The sequence below is a fragment of the Lagenorhynchus albirostris genome, chromosome 17, assembly GCF_949774975.1.
Source record: "Lagenorhynchus albirostris chromosome 17, mLagAlb1.1, whole genome shotgun sequence".
Lineage (NCBI taxonomy): Eukaryota > Metazoa > Chordata > Mammalia > Artiodactyla > Delphinidae > Lagenorhynchus > Lagenorhynchus albirostris.
Window position 1 is genome coordinate 80499250 of NC_083111.1, and position 16060 is coordinate 80515309.

Below are 16060 nucleotides of genomic sequence, written 5' to 3' on the forward strand. Positions count from 1 at the left end.
AGGTGGAGCTGCAAGGCCACAGACAGGACGTTTCACTCCCCAGGTGTGTTCAGCTACCAGAGCGGGGGCACCACTCACACTCCCGTCTACTGCACAGGGTCTCCGGCTGCCGCACACCCTGCCGGCACTCGGCATGCTCCTGCATTTTCATTCGTTCTTTTTAGTCGTGTTGGTGGGGGTGAGGTGTGCAGAGATGCAGCATCGTGGGTTAACTCTGCCTGCTTCTAATGACACGTGCTGAGCACACACCCATGTGCTGACCAGCCATGCTGACGTCCCTTTTGAACGTGCATGCCCAAGGTGTTTGCCCCTTTACGTTTTTGAATTGAGTTGTTTGTCTTTTTCCTACTGATTTGTAAGAGATCTTTACATATTATGAAGTCCTTTCAGAAACGTGATGTGCAAATGCCTTCTCTCACTCTGTGGGTCACCTCTTCGCTCTCTGAGGGTTGTACAGACTGTAACAAAGTCAAGTTTGTCACTTTTTCTTTATAGTAAGCACATTTTCCTCTGTGTGCGAGGAAGGCAGCCTCCTCTGGTGGCCTCCAGAAGCTTCGCTGCCTTACCGCTCGCATTTAGATGTGTGGCCCAGGGAAGTGTTCTGAGCCTGGGCGAAGCGGGGCGACGGGTCTGTTGTGCCAGCAGTGCTCCAGCGCCTCCCAGCCGCGCAGCGATGGCCCTGGGCCCGCAGCACTTGCTGGCTCGGAGGGTACTCACGGCCTGAGCTGGCTTGTTGCCTCGTGTGGACATCCTGCCCTGCACACCGCTCCTCAGTCACTCTGACACCGAGATGAAGTGGGCAGGGCGTTCGGCCCTGTACTTGCCGTGTGCTCAACAGGACCTTGCCCAGCTCAACCATCAGCCAATCAGCATCAAGTCCTGTGCAAATCCTGTGCCTCCCACAAACCAGGTAATCACGTATGTGTGAGTCTGCATCTATATGCGACTCTGATCCCACTGGTCTGTTTGCTTAGCCTTCAACAAATACCACACTGTTCCAATTTCTATTGCTTTATATTGTGTTCTGATACCTGGGAATGTAAACCCTCAGTTCTGTTCTTCAAAACTGTCTTCATTATTCGGGGGTCTTTGTATTTCCGTATAGATTTTATGATCAGTTTGACAATTTACACACGCGTCATATACAAACACATATTCAAAACCTGCTAGGATTTTTATTTGGATTGTATTGAACCTACAGAGCCACTTGGTGAGAACTGACATCTTTCTACATCAAAGTTTCCAATCTACAAATATGGTGTACCCCTCCATTATTTAATCTTCTGTAATTTCTCTCAGTAATGTTTTATAGTTTTCTATATAGAAGCTTCAACAACTGGCCATGGATGTCTTCCTGTTTTGATGCTATTACAAATGCTGTCACTTTTTAAGTATCATTTCCAAATTGTCTTTTGCTCGCACACACAATGTTTTCTCGCACACTGACACGGTAACAGAAATCCTGTTACATTCACTTACGAACTCTCAAGTTTCATCAGATTCATTCACATTTTCTAGTTACACAATCATGTTGTCTGTGAAGGGGTTTTAAACCTTCCCAGTTTTAAACCTTTCATTTCTTTTTCATCTCTTATTGCACTGGGTATGCCCTCAGTGCAATGGAGAATAGAAGCAATAATACTGGACACCATGTCTCCTCCTCACTCTCAGGAGAAAAGATTTTAATATCTCACCAGTGAGTGTGCTGCTGTTAGACTTTTGCAGGTACCCTTTATCAGATTAAAGGCATTCCTATCTACTCCTAGTTTGCGGAAAGTTTTGAGTCCCCCTAAGTGGGTGCTGAATTTTACCAAATGCTCTTCCGTGTCTATGGGGATGATCAAATAGATTTTCTTGCTTACTGAATTAACATGGTAAATTACTCTGATTATTTCTGAATGTAAACCAACCTTGCATCCCTAGAATAAATCCTACTTTATAATGATGTATTACCTTTATATATATTGCTAGACTTAGCTTATTAACATTTTGGTTAGGATTTTTGCTTCTATGCTCGTGAGACAGCACGTTATTTTCCATTTACTAGCCTCATAAAGCAAGGTGGGACGTATACCCTCTTTTTATATTCTATATAAGAGTTTGTGTAAACTGGTATTATTTATTCCTCAAATATTTGGGAGAATTCATCAGTAAAGCCATCTAGTCTGAAGTTTTATTGCTAGGATGCTTGTTAATTATGGATTTCATTTCTTTAATAAATACTGGACTTTCCAGATTTTTTACACATCCTGGGAGGTTACATTTTTCTTTAAAAACTTGTACTTCATGTAAGTTGTCAAATTTATGGGTATGAAGTTGCTAACAGTATCTTATTACTTTTTTTTTTAGTTTTTAGAAGCTATAATGATATAGCCATTTTCATTACTGATGCTAGTAATTTGTATTTTCTCTCTGTATCTTGATTAACCTTGTAGGATTTAACAGTTTTATTAATCATTCTAAAGAACCAATCTTTGGCTTTGTTGAATTTGTCTATTGTACATCTATTTTATTTTTCACTGGTTTCTGCTTTTTCCTATATATTTTCTTTGGATTTAATTTTTTCTTGTTTTTCTAGCCATTTGAGATTGAGAATTAGATCACCAATTTTCACACGTGCTTCTTTTCTAATATATGTGTTTAAAGTTATAAACTTCCCTCTAAGCACTGCTTTAGTTGCAACCCATAAGCTTTGATTTGTTGCATTTTCATTTTTGTTCAGTTCAAGATTATTTCTAATTTCTACTAGGGTTTCTTCTTTGATCCATGGGTTATTTCAAATTATATTATTTAAATTCTCAACCCCTGGTGTTGAGAATTTTGTCACCAGATTCTAGTTTAATTGCACTCTGGTTAGAGAACATATTCAGTATTATGTCAGTCATTTGGAATCTGCTGAGACTTGCTTTACCATCCAGCATATGCATTATGTGTATATTCTCTTAGTGTCATAAATATCAATTAGGTCAGTGTATTAATCAGTAGTATTGCTTGAATATTTTATATCCTTCCTGAATTTTTTCAATTTATTTTATTAGTCATTTAGAGTGGTGTGTCATAATTTCCGACTGTGATCGTGGATTTACTAGCTTTCCTTTTACTACTATCAGTTTTGCTTTATACTTCTATTTTTGAGGGTATATTGTTAGGTACATATAAATTTAAAATTATGTCTTCCATTTGAATTAACTTTTTATCCTTACAAAATATACCTCCGTATGCCCACTAAGAATTCTTCATGTGAAGTCTACTTATTCTGATATTAATATGGCTATACCAGCTTTCTTTAGCTTTTGGTTGCACAGTATATTTTTTTCCATATTTTTACTTTCAACATTTTTCTGGATTTATATTTAAGGTTTGACTCTTCTGAGCACTACACAGCTTTTTTCTTTTAACCAAGTCTGACCATCTGTGCCTTTTAATTGGAAGGGTTAGTCCATTTTAGCTTAGCATAAGTGGTATAAATCAACCATCTTACAATTTATTTCCTATTTTTTCCTGTTTTGTGTTGATTTCTTTTTTTTTTTGCTTTTAAATTAAGCATTTGTTTTATTATTTCATAGGTACCTCTCTATTTATGTTGCACTGTCTATTCTTGTATTGTCCTTTTAGTATTACCCACAATGCAATACGCATCCTTGGATTATTACAGCCTACCTTACGTTGGTATTTTTGTCTCTTCTCTGATGACGCAAGGACATTACAATACCTTAACACCATTTACCTCCTTTATGTCCTCTGTGCTGTTGTTGTGCAAGTATTTTCATTTGCCCCATATCTTAAGCCTCACAAGTCATTATTATTATTACTCAACAGTCAACATGGATTTAGGCGTATCCACATTTTATTGTTCTCAGTGCCCATAATTCCTTCCTCCATTACTACGCTTCCATCTGGGATTATCTTCCTTCTTCTACTTTTAGAGAGTTCCGTTGATGAATTCTCTCAGTTTTTGTTTCTCTAAATATGTTTTCATTTCACCTTTCCTTCTGAAAAATATTTTCACCAGATGTAGAATTCCAGGTTGGTAGTTATTTTCTTTCAACTGTTCTCTGGTTTCCACTGTTTCTTTTAAAAAGTCCAGTGTAAGTCTCATTGCTTTTTTAAAAATAATGTGACTTTTTCTTGGGCATCTAAGATTTTTTTTCTGGCTTTAATCTGCTTTTAAGATTTTATTTTTGTCTTTGGTTTTCAAGTTTTTATTATGATGTGACTAAGCGTAGCTTTAAGAAACAGGATAACTTTATCCTATTCATCATAGAGCTTCTTCAATCTGTGGCTTGAAGTATTTGGACAGTTTTGGAAAATTCTCAACCATTACCTCTTCAAATATTGTTTCTGTCCATTCTCTCTCTCCCCTGTTCATCTAGGACTCCAATTACACTCTTTACTGGATTTTCTATCATTCCTACTCACAGGAGGGTTGGTCTAATACAAGTTGGTCCTGTACAGTAGGTAGAACTGTCAGCAAGCACTTCCCTGTATCAAGCCCATGCCAGAGACCTGAGGGCAAAATGTCAATTTCTTTTTCTATTTTAAGGATATTTAATTCATTATTTTATTTTATTTTATTTATTTTACCTACATTTTTATCGAAGTCTAGTTGATTTACAATATTGTGTTAATTTCTGCTGTACAGCAAAGTGATTCAGTTATACGGGTATACATTATTTTTTATATTCTTTTCCATTATGGTTTATCATACGATATTGACCACAGTTCTCTGTGCCATACGGTAGGACCTTGGTCCTCCCCGCCCTTCCCTGGAGCCCCAGTGGCACTGGATTCTATGCTGTCCTCTAACACCCACTGGCCAGGGTAAATACTCGGCACCCACCTGCTGCTTGCCAACCCTCTGTGCTGTGGGAAGCAGTGCTCTGGACTTTTCTGCAATTCTCTGTTGGATAAAGTACAAGAAAAGGGAGACGGGAAGAACAGAAAAGGTGGGGAAAAGAGAAGAAACAGTCAGGTAAACACAAAGTACTGACGATGACACAGCAAAGCACACCTTCAGCTGCCCCAGGGCTCTGGAAAACTGGGAGCTTGGCTGGGCTTGGGGGCTGACCTGCTAGATGGCTTCCTCCCACGTCCTCGGGCGGGTGTGGAAGGATGGGTGATACCTGTTCTCCCACCTCCCACGGGGCTGTCATGAGGACCCTCTTGGGCAGCGCTCCAGAGGTAAACATCCCTCACTTGCACGCATGCTGTGGTCCCACCAGCCAGATCCTGGCGATTATCCAACGTCTGCAAGGTGGCCCTTCCTCTGCTTTGGGGGATGGGACTGTACCAGGCCGACCCAGAGTGGGTGCTCAGGGGACCTGCAGGGGCCTCACCTTTTGCACCACTCCATAGCTCTGGATGGCGTCTGAAAGCTGAGTTTTCAGACGGTCCAGCTGAAGACGCTCCTGCTGCAAAGAGTGGGGGGCGGCTTCAACAGGCTGCCGAGGCCTCATCTTGCCCCCGCGGCCCCTCCATCCCTGGGCACTTCAGTTCACTATGCTCCTGTGCCCCTCCCGTCCCTCCTGGCAGCACCTGCACCACAGCGTCCCCGTCCATCCATCCCCAGCCTCACGGCCGTCACCACCCCCTCTGCCATTAAAATTGGGTTCATCCCCATCTTCATCAGCCGGTGCCGTCATCTCCATCACCTCAAACACCAGCAAGGGCTCCACGGGCTCAGCCAGCATCACCGTGAACACCATCTCCACCCAAACCACAGGCATCATCAATACTGACCTCGGGGCCAGCCGCTCTAACGTGATATGCCTGTCCTGTCCCCAAAACAAACTACTCGGGTGAGAGGTGTTACAATCCCCACCTAGCAGCTCAGGAGATCTTGGGCACAAGTTCTAAGTGGCCTGTTCAAGGTCACACAGGTGGTGAGGCTGCATCTCATCCCCAGCATCAGAACTGCGGTCGGCAAACCATCCATCCTGACCCCAGCACCTCAGCCCTCACACACGGCCTCTGTCCTCCTGCTGGAATGGGACCTCATCTCTCGTTCGTCTCTGCACCCCAGCGTCAAGGATGAAACCCGGCACAGAGCCAGCACTCAAGGCACACTGACAAACGAGGGAACGGGCAAGCAAGCCCCGGACCCTGACACCGCCAGGCCATCAGGAGCCACAGCCCCTCCTCTCTCACCACACAGCACTAGCACCAATGGAGCCACGCCAGTCCCAGGGTCCTTGGACCAGGACGCGGACACAGGCTCCTGGTCCCCTCCTGCCCCCAGCACCTCCTGTCAGCTCCCAGGAGGGCCCTGGACACTCCCCAGACCCTGCGTCTCAAGTCCCAGAACCCAGCCCTCACTGCCACCATGCACCCCATGCAAGCCCATGGGTGAGAAGGAGCCACGGGGCACCAGCAGGCCAGGCGCGTTTCAGGAGACCAGCTCTCCAACACCTGCCCTTCCAGGGCGCTTGGCAGTGTCTGGGCCTCACAGCTCTGTGGAGTCTGTCCCAGTGTCCAGGTAAGGCTCTTATAATTGGCACCGTATGTATGCCCAGGACAGACCTAAGGGCCCAAGGGGCCATTTAGTGCTTTTGAGCAAACCATCTCCAGCTCTGCAGCCCACGTGCTCCACCACCAGCTCCAGGTGACGGGCTCAGCCCTTCTTCCCTGCGAGAGCAGTGACCCACGCTGCCCACCTGGACAAGACGTCCTCCCGCAGGACCTCACTTGTGTTCTCCCAGCATCTGACAGAGTAGGTGTGCAATAAATGTTTGTTGGTTCTCAGATGGATGGATGGGTGGGTAGATGGCTGAGTAAGTCAGTGGACAGGCAGGTAAATGGATGGAGGGACAGATGGACAGACGGGGGGCTGGTGGGTGGGCGGATGGAAAGAAGGAAGGATATATTAGGCTAAAAGTGAGCCCTCTGAACTCCCAAGGGGGTCAACTCTGCTTTCCAGCCCTCGTGACATACACAGAGCCGGGGACATGCGTCACAAGGCCACACGTGAACAGGCCCATGAACACCAAGGCCTCAGAACCGCTGCAGACGCTGCCCTGTGCTGCGTGAACCCTGGGCGAAGGCCAGGACCAGGCGCCTGCCTCTGGTCCCGACGACCAGGCTGTGATTGTTATATCGCATGCAGAACAGTGCCCGTCACTCCCAGCAAAGCTCTGAGTGCTTCCTCCACCTGAGGTGCATCCTGCCCACGCCATGCAGGGACACCTGACCCCTGATCCTAGGACTTTTTTTAAGTGTCTTTTTTTTTTTTAATCAAAGTGTAACTCAAGTTTTCGAGCTGGGTCTACTTTATTAGGTAAAAATCCATCTATCTTAAGTGTACAGTTCACCTTAAGTGTAAGCTTCGGTTGTACAACCGTCACCAGCACCTGGTTTTAGAACATTTCCATCACCCCCAAAGCCCTCTGTGTCCTCCTGAGACCAGTCCCCAGCCCAGGCTACCACGTCTGCTTTCTGTCTCCAAAGGGACCTCCGGGCACCTCGGACAAACAGAACACACACGTGCTCCTCTCACCCTGCGGGAGCTCTGTGCTCACCCAGGCTGAGCAGCATCAGTGGTCCACGCCTGCCCACTGCTGGACGGCGCCCGCGGGGCTCACCATGGGGCCTGAGTCTTCCTCACCAGAGGCAGGGCCTCTCTGCGAGGGGCCACACCTCAGCTTTTAGGATTTGGAGGTGGGTCTCTGCTGTTGTAGCTGTTGGCAGCCCTGGGCCACGTGTAAACGAATGGGCAACAAACAAGCTTCACTGAAGAAAACAGGCCCCTGCTCTGTAACCCGCGAGGGCTTAACAACACTGCATGCTCTGGGCTCCCTCAACCTCTGGGGGAGCAGGTAGGGTGTGGATAACAGACAGCCGGCCAGGGCTGGAGGGCACGTGAGAGGCCAGTGGGGAGGGGCAGCGGGGACATGGGGGCTGTGAAGGGGCCGTGGTCTGGGATGCAGTGGCCGTGACCACGCTGAGGAGGCCGACGGTGAGTGCAGTGGCAGGAAGGGCACACGTAGAGGTGGCAGGTGGGTGAGCGGCACGTAGAGCAGGGCAGGGGGACAGGGCACTCTTGCCCAGGAGGCCGGGAGCCCACGGTACCTGCACCGCTGCCCGGCCCACGGCCCGGTGAACAGAGGAACGCGCGACCTCTGCCCCGAGCAGCCGCGTGGCCAGCATCTGTCTCCCCACCCGCGCCCCGGGCCCTGGCCCCCTCCGGCCCCCAGCGAACATACCCGGGAGCAGCCCCGCAGGAGCTCAGCCATCTGCTTCAGGGCACTGGTGCTGGCTGCGATCGCGTGGTTGGTCTGCTGCTGCACCGTGTGCCTGGAGTGGGTGTGGAGGGGAGAGAAGACCAGGGGGCGGGCAGCAGAAAGGGGCGATGACACAGAAGGGCAGCACGGCAGGTGGCGGGCTCGCGGAGGGACAGGCAAGTGCACAGGAAAGGAGGAGTCGTGCAGAGGAAAAAGGGAACAGACGGGAAGGACGTAAAGATAGGCCCAGGGACGGACAGACACGGGAGGGGGGCAGGCGAGGCGGGGGGAGGGGGGAAATGACATGACACCGTGAACTCAGGTCAGCGTCACCAGGCCCCTCACCTCCCAGCCCCCATGGACCCCATACCCAAGCCACGGGCTCGGTAGCTGCACCCCCGGGGCCCCAGCCATGAGCCCTCCCTGCGGAAAGGCCGCTGTGGGTCAGCACCGGTCGGGGCCCAGGAAGCACGGTGGCCGCACAGGTGGCCCTGGGACCACCGCTGAGGAAAGCCCAGCCCTCCCCCAGGCCTCTGGGGGCCCCGGTGAGACTCCCACCTCCAGACCCAGGAACAGGGGGAGGCCGGGCCCAGGGCCTCTCCCAGCCCCTCAGTTTATGATTCTGAGTGTGACCTTGAAGGTGCTGAAAAGACCAGCCCCTCGCCGCCTGGGGCTGACCACTGCCCCTGTGGATGGAGTGACACAGGGCAGACCCTGTCCTCAGGCCTCCTGCGGGCTCACAGGCCCAAGTGAGGGAAGGGCCCTGGCCTGACTACGGGGCGCAGACACCAGAGACCCTCCCGACCTTCAAGCTGCAGCGCAGATGCCCCCCTTTGCCCCCTGTGGGACCCCCACGTGGCAGCAGCGGGCGTCGGCACCAGGCCACCCTGGGCTGAACATGGGAAGCTCCGGACAGGCCACCCACGGAGCCGGGTGCCGTCTGCCGAGGTGGACGCCCCGGGAGGCACGGGCAGGCCCCAGGCCCCGACGCTGGCCCCTGGGTCACACGGAGCTGCGGCATGCGGAAAGGGGGATGGGGGTGGCATAGGAAGGAGACTCTGCACCAACCTAAGGGGGCGTGGGCTGAGGACGTGGTGCAGGGACCCTTTCCTCCCAGGTCGCCCGGAGGCCACAGGAAACAGCAGGGACACACGCCGCGTCTCCCCTCGGGATTTGGTCACGTGGTCGCTGGCGCCACAGAGCCCTCCCTCCTTGTCACACCCAGATAAGGAAATATTATGAATCCCAAATGCCAATAAATTTGACAGCTAAGATGAAGAAGAAAAATTCCTTGAAAGACAAGAATTATCAAAGCTGACTCAGGAAGAAACAGAAAACCTAAACAGCTCTACACCTACTGAAGGAATTAAATTTGTTCTCGAAAACATTCCTACAGATACAGACGACTTCACCATCAAATATTTAAAGAAGTAATATCAATACTATAGAGTCCTCCAGAAAACAGACAAGAAGGGACACTTACATTTTACGCGGCCAGCATTACCCTGATACCAAAACCTAAACAAAGAATCTAAAAGCAAAGAGCAGCAAAAGTCACATAACAGAGCAGCAAAAATCCTGCACAAAATATTAGAAACTTGAATCCAACCACATACAAAAAGGATAACATCGTCCAAGGAACGCAAGGTTGGTCTGACATCCAAAATCAATTAATGTAATCCTCATACTAACAGAACAAATTTAAAAGGGAGAAAATCATCTCAATAAACTATGCAGAAAAAGCATCCGACAAAATTCAACAAGAATTCATGACAAAAGCTCTAAGAAAACTAGAAAAGAGAAGGGAAGGTGATCAACTTGCTGAAGAGAGACTGTAAAGACAAAGCAGCCTCCTGTCACTGCCAGGACAGGCGGGCGGCTCCCCCGAACGGGCACCGGCACAGGCGTACACTTCCAGGACTGCCTACCTCCACATGGAACTTTATAGGTTTATGACATTCTAGCTATAAAAGGACACGGTTACAACATTGTAACGGGCCGAAAGAGGTAAGCAGCACAGAGATTTAAAACGAAGTGGGAGAGCCTCTGTCACAGACGACAGGTTCATTTATGTAGAAAAATCCTAGGGAATATGGAATCTAACGAGGGCACAGGGCACAGGCGATAAACAGAATCAGCTGTATTTCCATGTAGCGGAACCAAAAATGGGAAATGAAATTTAAGCAACAATACTTTTTACAACAGTATAAAAATATAGGGACTTCCCTGGTGGTGCAGTGGTTAAGAATTCACCTGTTGATGCAGGAGACACGGGTTCGATCCCTGGCCCAGGAAGATCCCACATGCCACAGAGCAACTAAGCCCATTAGCTACAACTACTGAGCCTGTGCTCTGGAGCCCGCGAGACATAACTACTGAAGCCCACGCACCTAGAGCCCGGGCTCCACAACAAAAGAAGCCACTGCAGGGAGAAGCCTGCACACCACAATGAAGAGTAGCCCCCGCTCGGAGCAACTAGAGAAAGCCTGCGCGCAACAACGAAGACCCAACACGGCCAAAAATAAATTAATTAATTAATTTTAAAATATATACATATGAAATCATTACCATAAATTTAACAAAATACACGCAAGACCAGTGCACTAAAACCTACAAGGAACTGCTGGAAAAAAAACACCTGTAAATGAGACGAAAGCCGACCACGTTCATTGCCAGGAAGACTCAGGTTCCCTACGAGGCCAGTTCTCTTTAAATGGGTCTGCAGAGTCACTGTGACCCCGTATAAAATTAGAGCAAGCTTCAAAAATCAGAAAAGGACAAGCTGACTCTGAAATTTATGTTGAAATACAACCAATCGGAAGTAGCCAAGACCATTTCAGAAAAGATGAGCAGAGCTGGAGGACGTCCAGCAGGGAGGTGAGGCCGCAGGGCAGACTTCCTGCCCGGGGCTCCTGGAAGGACCGTCCATCCATTCAGCTACTCTTGCCGGGGGGGCCCAGCAGTGCCCTGGGCTGACACCGATGAGCCTCACCTTCACTCCCCAGCCACCTCGGCCAGTCTGGGAGCCCGTGCTGGGGGGCGGGACAGAGCCACTCATGGTGGCTCACAGAAATGACAAAGCCCACGCCTGTCTCACACAAGATGAGAAAAACAGGTTCAACCTTGTGAGGTTCTCGTGAAGCTATATTTATTCAATTTGAAAGACTGTTCTTTCTCCTGAGATCAGGTCCTGCCTACTTCAGGAGTACTGAAATATCTTTATTTTTTAATATGATGGCAATAGTGCATGGTAGCGTACTTTTTTTTTTTAATGTCCTTACTTGGCAAAATACAAAAGCTGGCGACTGTCAATGTGGAGAAAATATAGACTTGACAACTCCATGCTGTGTCAAGTCATTTAAAAATGCTAATGGCGGGCTTCCCTGGTGGCGCAGTGGTTGAGAGTTCGCCTGCCAATGCAGGGGACACGGGTTCGTGCCCCAGTCCGGGAAGATCCCACGTGCCGCGGAGCGGCTGGGCCCGTGAGCCATGGCCACTGAGCCTGCGTGTCCGGAGCCTGTGCTCCGCAGCAGGAGAGGCCACAGCAGTGAGAGGCCCGCGTACCGCAAAAAAAAAAAAAAAAAAACTTAGGGGACTTCCCCGGTGGTGCAGTGTTTAAGAATCCGCCTGCCGGGCTTCCCTGGTGGCGCAGTGGTTGAGAGTCCACCTGCCAATGCAGGGGATGTGGGTTCGTGCCCTGGTCCGGGAAAATCCCACATGCCGTGGAGCGGCTGGGCCCGTGAGCCATGGCCGCTGAGCCTGCGCGTCCAGAGCCTGTGCTCCGCAACGGGAGAGGCCACGGCAGTGAGAGGCCCGTGTACCGCAAAGAAAAAAAGAAAAATGCTAACGGTCCGGGAGGTGCACAAATTCCCCCCATATATGTGGCCATGGAAGGCTCTGGAAGGCCAGGACACACAGGCTAGGGAGCCTGGTCAGCCCCACCTGGAGGAGGGGCAGAGGGCTGGGGTTCCTGAGGGGCGGAGGGGGGCAGGAAGGCACTCAGCAAGCTGTGGACCTGGAAGCTGAGGCTGCAGGGGCGGGTGGGGAGCAGCTGGGGCCCGGGGAAGGGCCCACTCCCCTCTCCAGACCCACATCGGTGATGGCATCCTCCAGCCCCCAGACCAGGCAGCCCAGGAAACGCGCTCAAGGGTCAGGGCTCTGAGAAGGCCACCTGTCTGACCCTGGGGACCGCACTCCGGGAGCCCAACCCAGAAACAGGCAGCAGCACAGACACAGACTGCACGTTCCTGACGCTGAAGACGGACCAGCCCGAGAGCGGTCCTGCATCTCAGCTGAACAACCACACAGAGCCGACAGCGCCATCTGTGCCTCTGAAAGGCACGTCTTCAGTGTGCGACGGGGGCACGCACAGCCCCAGCCCTAAGTGTGACGAGTAGGATCCAGGACATCAGTGACTGACACGCGACTCCACGAAACGCCTGTGGGCCTGAGAAGAGGCTGGCAGGAGGCTACCTGAGTGCCCAGGAGCACACACTGCTTTCACCATCAGGAAACAATACATGCTACTTTCAAAAAGAAACGTAAAGAATAACTTAAAGCAGAATTGCACACAAAATCTGCCGAGGGCCCTCTGTCGCCTGGCTCTGCACCCCGAGACTTGGCAGGGGTGGTCCCAGACTGCTTGGGTGGACGGAGAGAAGGAAGGACGGGTGGGTGGACGGACGGACGAGTGGGTGGCTGGGTTCTGGCCTGTCCACTGAGAGAGGTGCAGCTTGACCCACACATCCAGCCCCTCCCGGGGCCTCAGAGTCTTCCTCCATGAAGGGGAACAGCCTTACCTGCCCCCTTCCTTCCCAGGGTACTTGCGGGATGCAAGGAGCCGAGGGCAGGGCTGAGCCCCGCCAGCAGGAAGCCCTACCCTGCTGCCACAACAGCTAATTCCAAAGCAACAAGAATCATCAGGGCAGAGAACGCTAAACCCACCGGTGACTGGCCCAGACCTCGGAGGTGCAGCCGAGGCTCTGGTGTGTGGCAGACACGTGTGGGGACAGTCAGTGAAGCAAAAAGTGTGCAAGAGACGCATGTCCCGCCACCTGAGTGCACACCTGTACACAGGTGTGTCTACATGGGTGTCACACATCTGTGTTGGGGGTGGCCCCACGTGAGCCCAGCCAGCTGTCGGGCTGGTGTGTGGATGGGCCGGCATGCGAGTGGGTGCAGGGCACATCCGTGTACACCCACACGCACCACACGCACACTCACAGGCTGTCCCGCAGCTCCTGCGTGCCACTTGGCGTCCCCAGGGACCGGAGGCTCTGCTCCAAGAAGGCCACTGCCGAGAGAAAGGGGCAGGAGTCAGGGGCAGCGGGGCTCCACCACGCAGTCCCCACCCTCCAGGATGCGCCCCCAGCCTGCCTCTGTGCAGGGACGTGGATGCCGAGACCCCACAGCAGGGCCCCAGGGCAGCCCTCTTCCCAGCTGTCCAGAGACAGACGCCCAGGCCCGAGTGGGGCTCAGGGGCTCTGGGGAGCTGCCCCAGTGGGCCTCGCCCTGGCTCTGGGGAGGGAGGGGCTTCTCTCCCCCCCGGTCAGCGCTCTCTGACCTGGGAGAGCTCCGAGTTCAGGGCAAACGCGAGCTCCCACCCCGAGGGTACAGGGAGCCCAGGCCACCCCGTGCCCATGCCCCCGTGTCCTGAGGGAGTGGAGGACAAGCCCTGTCCTCGTGGGCTGTGGCTCTCGCCCCGACCCCTAGCCTCGGTGACCTGTGAGGGGGCGGCCCTGCCAGTCTGAGGGAGGCTCTGACACGCTCCTCCCCAGGGGGCCCACCCAGGTCCCAGGTGTGCGACGGGGGAGGGAGGAACGGGCCCAAGAGGGCACCTGCCGAGGACACAGCCCAGCCTGAGCCCAAAGCACTGGGCTCATGCCCTGCCCCCACCCCGCTGTCCTACGTCAGCAGGGCCCGGGCCACAGGGCACCCTAGTGCGGGAGGCCACCACCCCGAACCTCCCGCAGTGCACTCCGCGGCCCGGATCAGGGCAGGGTGAGGCCAGGGCACTGACTCACCATTGGAGTTGATTCGGAAGACGCTGGCCGACGTCTCCTGGAACAGCTCCTGGAGGTCACTCAGGTCCATCTCGGTGGCTGTGAGGAGACAGGAGGGGGAGGTCACATCTTCACTGCGCAGCCTGAAGGTGGGTCCCTGGGTGGATCCCAGGGCCACCATGCTTGGGCAGAGCCACCCCCTCCCAGCTGTGTCCCCTCGGGGTCCAGCAGAGCCTCAGAGACAGAACAGGAGCCGCAATGCTCAGTGGGGGGCGAAGAGAAGGGCAAAGGGGGCAGCTCCTCGGGCCAAGCCCCCACTGCTGGGCACAGCCCAGGGCAACAGCAGCCTCAGAAACTGCGGAAGCCAGAAAACCCCGCAATGACATCTTTAAGCACTGAAAAGAAAGGAAAAAAAAATCAGTCAACCAGAACTCTGTACCCAGTGGAGATATATTTCAAAACTAGAGGCAAAATAAAGACTGATTCTCAGACAGAAAAAAGCTGAGAGAAGCTCTTTCAGCCAGAGATGCAGGACAGGAAATGTTGAAAGCAGCTCAGGAGGGCAAAGGACGCTTGGATCGGCCGGAGGAGCTGAAGACCGCAGTGGGCAAGCGTGCGGGCAAGCGAAGACGTCCTGTCTCGCTCTTGACCTAGTTCAGAGTCAGATCATCGGAGCCAAACGAGCACCAACGGCGTTAGACATGACGTATGTGCGGGGTGCAGGGGCGCAGACGGGAGTCCTGTAAGGAGCTCACACACCAGGAGGAGGCGAGGCTGTTCCTCGAGGGAAGGCCACGGATGCTAAAGACGCTGGTTACACACTCCAAGCAAAGCCGCTCAAAACCAGAACACCCCTAAGCCAACAGCGGAGGGAACACAGAGCACTGCACCCCACTCAGTCACGCCAGAGAAAGAAGGAGGTAACACAGAGCACTGCACCCCACTCGGTCACGCCAGAGAAAGAAGGCACAGCGGAGGTAACACAGAGCACTGCACCACGCTCGGCCACGCCAGAGAAAGAAGGAGGTAACACAGAACACTGCACCACACTCGGTCACGCCAAAGGAAGAAGGCACAGCGGAGGGAACACAGAGCACTGCACCACGCTCGGTCACGCCAAAGGAAGAAGGCAGAGAGAAGAAGGACGAGGGGTCACAGGGAAACAAAGGAAGCAACTATCAACGTGGCAGATTTACCCCAAACACACACGTTTGACACGAGAGAGAACCCATCTAAAGCAGGGTCATGCATCACAGCCCACGCATGACCAGTAAAGACCACGCTGGAGTGTGGATTCAGAACATCTCTGTCGTCACCGGAAGCTCAGGGTGAACTGCTGCCACCACTCAGTCCACAGCAGAGATGTCAGATGGGACAAAAGCAAACTCGACGGCACGCCGAACACGAGAAACCCAGCTCACGTGTAAAATCAGATACAGCTTATAAAGTAAAGGATTGGAAAGTGCATCAGTGTAAGAGTAATCATGAGACAGCTGGAGGGGCCACACCTGACACCAGACAGAGTAGCACTCAGGACGATGGGTCCAACCAGAGACATTAGAAAAGGATAAAAGTCCCAAGTCAACGATCTAACAGAAACAAATCAACCCCAAAGTAGAAAGGAAATAATAAAGGTCAGCAGAAATCAGTTAAATCGAAGTGGGTAAATAGAGAAAATTGATGAAGTAAAAATCTGGCTCTTTGAAACTATCAACAAAATTGATAGACTTGCAGCCAGACTAGTTGAGAACAAAACAGAAAAGAAACAAATTAGCAACATCAGGAAGGAAGCAGGAGCTCTCACTACAGGTCCTACAGGCATTCAGATGACACGAGGGGAAC

General features: G+C 51.7%; 1 protein-coding gene across 1 annotated transcript in view; it reads right to left on the reverse strand.

Moving 5' to 3' along the window:
* TSNARE1 (t-SNARE domain containing 1) overlaps window positions 1–16060 on the reverse strand; it is a 78696-nt gene that overhangs the window by 23465 nt on the left and 39171 nt on the right. The window contains exons 4-8 of the mRNA XM_060128189.1: window positions 14240–14317; window positions 13440–13509; window positions 8199–8289; window positions 5337–5411; window positions 4841–4900 (exon numbers count right to left, since the gene is read on the reverse strand). Of these exons, the coding sequence (XP_059984172.1) occupies window positions 4841–4900; window positions 5337–5411; window positions 8199–8289; window positions 13440–13509; window positions 14240–14317 (374 nt within the window). The remainder of the gene's footprint in view (window positions 1–4840; window positions 4901–5336; window positions 5412–8198; window positions 8290–13439; window positions 13510–14239; window positions 14318–16060) is intronic.